Source organism: Fulmarus glacialis, unplaced genomic scaffold (genome assembly GCF_000690835.1).
Source record: "Fulmarus glacialis isolate BGI_N327 unplaced genomic scaffold, ASM69083v1 scaffold2346, whole genome shotgun sequence".
In the NCBI taxonomy this organism is placed as follows: Eukaryota; Metazoa; Chordata; class Aves; order Procellariiformes; family Procellariidae; genus Fulmarus; species Fulmarus glacialis.
In genome coordinates, this window is record NW_009219831.1 from 35,942 (window position 1) to 44,690 (window position 8,749).

Consider the following 8,749-nt stretch of genomic DNA (forward strand, 5'->3'; position numbering starts at 1 on the left):
TAAAAGCAAGACGAATTCATATGCCCAGAGGCAGGACCCTTAAACCCTGCTGTCAAGCTAATTGGCATCACCAAGGGGCTGATTAGTCTTGTGAATATTTTTTATATCTGCAGCAGGATTACATATTGACCTAATTTCCTCAGCGGAGAGATATACAGCTTCAGCTGCTTTGTGTCAGGGAACGTCAAGAAAAATCACATTCATCCCCTTCCTTGTAAATCTTGGGTTTACACAACACAGTAACAAGATTCTCAGGTTAGCATAAGCATCATGAAATGTTCAAGATCTTCATGGAGATGCTTCCACTGAAGTGTTCTGACTTTCAAATAAATCATTACTCCTGCCTCCATCTGGTCTTGGTTCCTCTGCTGAGACCTGCCTCGCCCCCTCTCTCACATCTACCTGTTCAGTGCTCAGGAGAAGCTGTGTAACAGCCAGATGACTGGGATCTGTGGTCTCTTACGGGGCTCAGGCACGCTCTTCTCAATGTTCAACAGGAAGCACTTCTCTTGAATGTTGTGTTTCTTTATCAGTGGCACAAAGAGACACCACTGGCCCTTAACAAGAGTCTTCCCGGCTGAGGTTTTCATTCTGCTTTTGTAAAAAGACAGTAAAATGTTCCAGCAGCTTTTGGGGGGGTCAGCCCAGCAATGACTGATGGTCTGCGACTCCCTAGTACTTCCACCACTGTCTCTTCGAACCACATCATCTCTCCCCTCTGAGTACACCCATTATGCCATTACAGCTCAAAGAGAAGCTGGTACACGAATGAGCCAGTTGTGAACGCTCAGGAGAGTCTCCTACCTATCATTTTCTCATACGTCTCATGTCTTGTACCAAAATGAGCCAGTTGTGAACGCTCAGGAGTCTCCTACCTATAATTTTCTCATACGTCTCATGTCTTGTACCATATATCTGAAGAGCCCAAAAGGAGGATACCCAGGAGACAGCAACGCTTATAATCTACTGTTGTTCTCTAAGTACGATGTAATTTAATTCCCTTCCTTTCCTCCTTCTTCCCACTGGTGTTGTTCACCGCTGGGGTAGGCTGCTCCCCAAGGGATCATTCAATGTCAGATTACAAAACACAAGCTTTCCACCCAAAAACGCCATCTTTGAAGGAAAAGGGAGTGCTAAAAATCAAGAAAGGAAGACCAGGCAACTTCATTGCTGTAAAGACCTCCAAATCTCCCAAACAAAACAAATCTCTGAGCAGGACATGAGGCAAAGAATCAGAGGATGGTAATGATGAAATGCAATACAGAAGTTACTGAACGGTGCTCTTTGTTTGGCTTCATCTGCCCAGACACGCAGGCACAACACGGCCCTGGGAACAGGACAGAGGATGGAGCAAGGGACAACTTTTCAACCGACACACCTTCCATTCTGCAGACTCCTGGTCACTAAAAAGAAATTAAATTTCAAATGAACAAATTTGTATTCATTAAATAGAAGACCTGGCCTCTTCCTGACCGTTACACTTTCGTTGTGATGAAAAGTAACAGCACCGTCAGGCTAAAAAATGGTGAAGCTGCAAAACCACCCACTCAAACAAAGGAAAACAGCCAGAGGGGCATAGCACAAACCACTATACTACTTCTGTGTAAATGCACTAAAAATCAAGGACAGCAACTAAAATGAGAGATTTTGTGAAATCCTTTTAACTATTTCAGCACCTTAGTCGCTGTGTATGGTGAACTTGTCTCATTCCTAAGCAACAGCTCCTGCTCTAAACCATCAGCTGTTGCTTTCATACCTCTATTTGTCTTCCCAGTACAGGATTGACAAGGGCAATGTCCACAGATTATGAGTTAAATTTAGAATAATCCAGCTATTAGAAATCTGGGCAATTAATAATACTTATGGACCACAAATGACTTCTAGTGTCTCCACTAGTGACTGATCTCACTAGGTAGTAAGCCACAAGTCTTCACTAGGAGTCCCCTAGCATCACACATGGTCTGGCTGATAAATAGTTTAATTTCAGAAAAGAAGCCAGATCAGACACTCAACTCTGAGCAGCTCCCCACTGGGCTTCTGATCAAGGCTCCATTTATAAAATTAGAATGTTAAAAACAAGCCTCAAAGGATGCTCAAAAGATTTTTTTTTCCATTCAGGTCTGAAGACCTCTTGACACGTCGCAAAGCATCAGGACTAGTTGCTGAATGCCTGGTCACAGACTCAATCTAGAATGCTTCTCAGAAGGCATGTGCCTCATTTCTAGGCAACCATCCCCTCACAAATCAACAAACGGTGGGTATGAAATTAGAGGAAAACTGAAAACAAATTTCCAAAAGAAGTTCTGTCTGCATGAGCACCAGGCCTTTCTGCAACTGCCTCAGAGGAAGGATCCTTCTTGAGATTTGAAGGGAAAAAGCCTGCATCTCAGATCCATGTATCTGCTATACCTGTAGCATAGCGTGCTACTTTCACAGAATCACAGACTGGCTGAGGTTGAAGGCACCTCTGGAGGTCATCTGGTCCTACTCCTCTGCTCAAGCAGGGCCACCCAGAGCTGGTTGCCCAGAACTGCGTCCAGGCGACTTCTGAATACCTCCACGGATGGAGACTCCACAGCCTCTCTGCGTAACCTGTGCCAGTGCTTGGTCACCCTCACAGTGAAAAAGTGTTTCCTGATGTTCAGAAGGAACCTCTCGGGTTTTGGTTTGTGCCAACCCTCTGTGTTTCAGTTTGTGCCCATTGCTTCTGGTCCTGCCACTGGGCACCACTGAGAAGAGTCCAGCTCCATCCTCTTTGCAATCTCCCTTCAGGTATTTATTGATGAGATCCCCCCTGAGCCTCCTCTTCTCAAGGCTGAACAGTACCAGCTCTCTCAGCCTTCTGTCCTAGGAGAGATGCTCCAGTCCCCTAACCATCTTAATGGTCCTTTGCTGGACTCTCTCCAGTATGTCCATCTCTCTCTTGTAAAGTGGAGCCCAGTGCTTTTCCCAAGAGCTCACCCGAAATTATGCACTCTCCAGACACACACTGCACTCCAATCCCACTCATTCCTTCAGCCCAGCCAGTAACTCAAAACAACTGTTTTCTGATGAATGTTTTGAGCGGGGTATTTTTCTACCAGCTTCTTCATCTTGAATTCAGCAAAGTAGAATCGACATAGCAAGGAGAAGCAAAGGAAAGGAGTGCCTGTCCCTACCAAACCAAATTAATTCCAGTGCAAAAAGTAAGATGAACTTATGAAAATTTACTTTTGATTTATGTGACAAAAAAAAATGACAAGAATTTATCCAGGGTAGAGAATATGTCATCCAAGGAAAAAACATTTTAGGTGAAAATGGCCACAACTTCCTATTTTAGAAAAATCAGATACGATGGATGCCTGGAAAACATCTGTGAGATATTCCTTTGGGCAAAATTGTGAAGTCCTTAATGTTAGAGGAACTGCTGAAACAACTGTGGAATGAACCAAATTATAGGTCAGTGCTTAAGTAAGACTTCTTATGCTGAATTAATGTCTAGCTTTGGGAATGCTTGGACCAACGTGTTAAGGCTTACAGATGGACAAGTCCCTTTAAAAAGTGAAAAGACACTGATACAGTGGCTTTGCAGTCAGTGAAATAATACACTAACTAACCTTCCCACTTCTTTATTTCCCTGTTGCCCAGCCATTAGCCATCTTATCCAACCTCCCACAGGCTGTGCAGTAGCAGAGGAAAGGAGCAGAAGCTGGGGATGCAATCCTAACCTACTTAAACAAATGGAGCAGCATAGAAACCATTTTATGTGCTGGAAGTATTTATGTCTTGGAGCCAATTTACATCTCCTGACTGCTGCTTAGTGCTCTTTTTCTCTCCCGTTTCTTAAATCTTACCCACAAATGGGGGACAAGAGTTACAATACATGCAAAGCATTAGAGTAAACAGCAGCAGCGAGAGCAAGGCAGGAGCATGCCTCTCCTGAGAATGCCTTTCTTTACTTACCTAAACTGTGGCCATTTTTCGTGTAAAAGCAGGTATTGTTGATAAGGTTAACACAGCAGCCGATCACATCTCCAGTGGTGAAGGTAGGGCCATAGGGCTGTCCTGTCCCCGAAGAACAGAAGGAGTGCCCATCGTCACCATGGTACCCATAAGAATGTTTATCCCATCCTGCAAAAGACAAGACAAAAGAACAGGTCAGCAATGAAGCCAGTTTAGCAGAACGACACGGCAACTACAGCTCTCGGGACACATTTTTCTGGTAGGAAATTTGAAATTTTGATTCCCACTCCTGATTCATGCCAATATTAGTTTTCACATACCAGTAACTGAAAAGAAATTAATGATCATCAATCATAACACATCATTTGGGTTTCAACCTCATTTGTCCCTTACGAGAAATAAGAAAAAGAACAGATTGCCAAAAGTCATTTTGACAAAGATTTTTTGTTTTAAAAAAACATTAAAAACCTGTTTCTGTTTTATCTTGCCTCCAGTGAAGCAAGCTCCTCTTTGTAAAACATTTGTGTTTCCCACTAACACAATCTTCCAGCAAAACCATTTAATAAAATAATTCTCATCCAATTGCAGCTTTGTCTGTAAGTGCTGCTCACAGGGGTAACTGAATGGCCTGGGGCAATTTTTGCACTCTCACATTTACCTTTCCCTTCTAACAGTTTATAAGGATTTCTGTGCTCCCGTTGGGAAAGAACATTTCCCATTCTGTGGACAGCTTAAAACACAACCCTTAAATGTCAGTGGGCAATTTTCAAAGTGGTCAATTCTAACATTAGTATCTTTTAATTCTTCTGCCAGTAACACTGTGCCTAGGGTTAAAGCTGGGCTCAGGGATTGCACCCTGCCCACTTGCTCTTTTCTACATCTCACAGTAATTCCATCATTCTGAGTTCCTGGTTTTGTTCTGTTCTACCCCAATTCTGTCGTAAATACTTTTGTGAATTTCTTACATGTAGAAATGCCAGATATAACTGTGAACTATTGCAAAGAAGAGAGATTAATCCATCCTTTAAAAGCTGAAGTGTTCTTCAGGCAACATGCTGGTCTTCTCTTTTCATGACTCTCACCTCCTTCATGCAGAGGAGAGGACAGTGCTCCCATGGTTGTGGCCACAGAGTGATTCAGCAAATGCCACCTGAATCTACTAACCCATACCTGCCAACTTCAGTTGCCACTACTGCTCAAGATGGCTTATCCTTTCCTCTCTTAGGAGACCAGCTACGGCAGGTAGGGAGGCATGAGGAACAGTCCTTTTACAGAGTAAAGAAAGCATGACACGCTCTGTCTTATAATAAGACTTCAAGAAGAATCAGGATCTCCTCCAGCTCTTTGGAGCGTTCCTGTGAATTACACAATCAAAACTACATGTCACAGAGAGATGTGCTTCTATCAAAAAGCCTGAGATAGACACAACATTAATAACAACGACCTGTGATTTAAACAGATACAGCTGGATCCTTAGGCAGACTGTGCCAACTGAAGCGGAAGCGAAAGAAGGTGCTTTGACCACCTACTGATCTTATACAACCTAAGGGTAGTGCAGAATCTGTTAAATGTGGAGCAATGGTTTTGGCAAAAGGACCACAGAAGAAACGCAAAGAACATGAGAGGAGAGGAGTTAAACAGTAGAAAGCGCACATCCTGCAACAAGGCAAAAAAAGACTCAGCACACTGCAAACCACCGAGAGGAGCCCTGTGAAGCTGGGCTGGAGCACTTCTGCAAGCCATGGTTTTCCTACAAAAACAACAACAACATGAGGGCACCAGACATTTAATCCCGTAAAATGGTGCTCAGCTACATGCACCCAGGTATCTCATCATCAGTGGACCCACGCGTTCAGGGTTTCTCAGAAAAGCATGAAACATTCAGTGCACGCCCAAGGCCCTCCATTTATTGCACCACACCACATGAATGCCAACGGGAAAGTCAGGGAATGGAGCAAGATACAACATGCCACAGTCCAAGATTTTGGACCTCAGGGCAAAGTTTCAGAGTGAAAGGTGTGAAGGACTCCTAGTAAATCCTAGTCTAGAAATGGTGAATAATTTCCTCTGTTAAATCCCGCACACCCACAGGAACAGTCCGAGATGTCCCAAGAGTCAGCTCCGTCTTCCCTAGGACCAGCTCCAAACAAGCTGTTGACAGTAGCACCAGTCCTGTTCAATATCTTCATGAAAGACAGGGACAACAGCACACCCAGCACCCTCAGCAAGCTCAAAAACGATGCCAAGTCGGGTTGCCAAAAACAAAGGAGGGAGTGATAGGGGCTCTAGAGTCTGTTGTCAAACTTCCACTTCTAAGACTCCATCCAGTAAAAATATCATTGAAGTATTGAGTTTTTTAACACTATGGCTCCTCTCCACTATCCCTTTTATTTTCTCTGCTGCTGGCCTGTGAAAGACTGCCATTGCTGATTTATTATTTTAGTCTCCCGAAACACAGACCTGTTACATGTGTGCCAGTTCAGAACATCTCTAATGAAGCTGCTTCGCAACTTCAGGTGATAACTCTAATCAATTTATCTCCTAAGCTACTTAATAACACAATCCAAATACAAACTTCTAACTCTTTTGCATAAAAAACATTCCTGGCATTACAACGCATTTAATAAGAACTTGGCATCAATTACATCTAAGTAGTCAGATGCTTACGTATCATGTACCAGGTAGGGCTACCGTGAGAAATGCAACAGCATGCCCAACTGTGAGGACAATTTCACAAAATGCTTGTGCCAATGCAGACACTACAGGTTCTGTAGTATAAGAGAAAAAAAGGTTTCATCACGACTGATCCTACTGAAAAAACCTCCTCCCGCTCCTGTAAGACTTGTGCTTCACAGTATCAGTACTTGCCGTACCACCAAAGGTGGCGATGAACACATTGATGAGATGAACTCCAATGAGAAGTGGCTGAATAAAGGCTTTGAGGACAGTGTCAAACTCGGTATGTATTGCAACAGTGCCTGGAAAAAGCTTGATTTGAATCTTATTCTCCACAACCAACCACTAATATCACCAGTTAAGGAAATCTCGCTCACCCAGCACTTTGCTAATGATATACAGAGTTAACTTTTTCAACTCAAATATGTAGAGCTGAATCCGGACCTGACACAACGCTAAGTGATTTAAATCTAGACTGTCGGCCTTATCAAATCACCATGGTCATTTTGAGAGAACTTACTGTACTCACCATAAACATAAGCTGAGTGGTGTTAATTATATGCCTAACCTTTAGTTATTTATTAATCAAATAATGTATCAGTATTTCTAAAATTCTGTCCAGAATAAACATGAGGGCAATGGCATACAGGTCATTCTAGCACTGGCCAACTTCAGCCAGTCTTCTGAAATTTCCTAATCATCTGAATTAGAAATAACAATCAGCACTTCCAATACTTCTATGTCAAAGTTATCTGGGCCTACTGATTTAAATAGCGTATCCCTATCGAGAGTGGTTAGCATTATCTTGGATTACCAGCAGAGTGGGGAGTAACTTATCACATGTATTTTGCAAATACATCCTCCAACTTCTCCCCAAACACAAAAACACTTGCTGATAACTTGGGACTTTTCTGCATCATTAACAATTTACTATCGCCACCTAGTAATGGGTCTATGATACTACAACCTTTTCTTTGATTCCTACGACACTATTCACGCCTCCAGTTACTCAATAGCTTCTTCCTTTACAAAATCTAACTCTGTTTTAATAAGGACTGAATCAGACTTCCTATGTGCCTTCCCCGCACTTCCACCTGCAAATTCTCCGGAGCTGAATCAGACTTCCTATATGCCTTCCCCCGCACTTCCACCTGCAAATTCTCCGGACATTTTAACCTTTGTACCACTTGTACTCAAGTGCTTCCAGAAGCCACTGTTGTGACCCGGAAGGCAGAGATGAGATGTTATCTGCGTGTTCTTAAAAAGGTTGGCCATAGGGGATATGGGTAAGGATCCTCTTCAAGAAGTGAGAGGGAGTTGGCCATAGGGGATATGGGGTCAACCCAGGTAAGGATCCTCTTCAAGAAGTGAGAGGGGATAAGCATAGGACATGCATGTATCATGCTCCTACTGATCAGCATTACCGCGTTCCAACCCCGCAGCGTAGAGACGTACTGAGCCAGACGGAGATTCTGTTCACTTAGACAGCGTTACCACGTTCCAACCCCGCAGCGTAGAGATGTACTGAGCCAGACGGAGATTCTGTTCACTTAGTACTCCTCGAAGGATTTTCTTTCCATTAAATTGTCCAATCCTCCTTTAAGCACATGTAAACATTCATACCACCCACTGTATCCTGCAACAAGGAGTTTCACAGTGTAACTGCAAGCTGCATGAAAACATGCCTCCTACTACTTGTATTTGACACCCTGTAGTTCTTGCACTGGAGAAAATGGCAAACTATGTATTCAGTCTCTCCAGAACATACACCATTATACAGACCTCTACAAAATCCCCCGTAATCATCCTTTTTCCAGAATGATGACTCCTGGCTTATTTAGCTATTCCCTGCATTTCTGACCATCATCATTTGAACCTTTTCTGGATTTATAGTGTTGCTTTTGAGAATGGAGACGAAGGTGCACCATGGAGAAGGGAAGCAGGCTGTAGTTGTTCTCTGTACTGTTCCCTAGCCCTCTGCGAGTTAATCCTAGCGTTTTCCCCTTTATTATCCTTTTTACCATTGAACTGATGTTTCCATGAAGCTATTGTAATCACTCCAGAACGGATCATCGCTCTTGTAACAATGCTTTCTCTGCACGGATTCTCATCTGTCGTCTCACCGCCGGTG

General features: G+C 43.2%; 1 protein-coding gene across 1 annotated transcript in view; it reads right to left on the minus strand.

The window, feature by feature from the left end:
* RANBP10 (RAN binding protein 10) overlaps positions 1-5,058 on the minus strand; it is a 34,011-nt gene extending 28,953 nt beyond the window's left edge. The window contains exons 1-2 of the mRNA XM_009580501.1: positions 5,025-5,058; positions 3,943-4,110 (exon numbers count right to left, since the gene is read on the minus strand). Of these exons, the coding sequence (XP_009578796.1) occupies positions 3,943-4,110; positions 5,025-5,058 (202 nt within the window). The remainder of the gene's footprint in view (positions 1-3,942; positions 4,111-5,024) is intronic.
* Between the last annotated feature and the right edge of the window lie 3,691 nt (positions 5,059-8,749).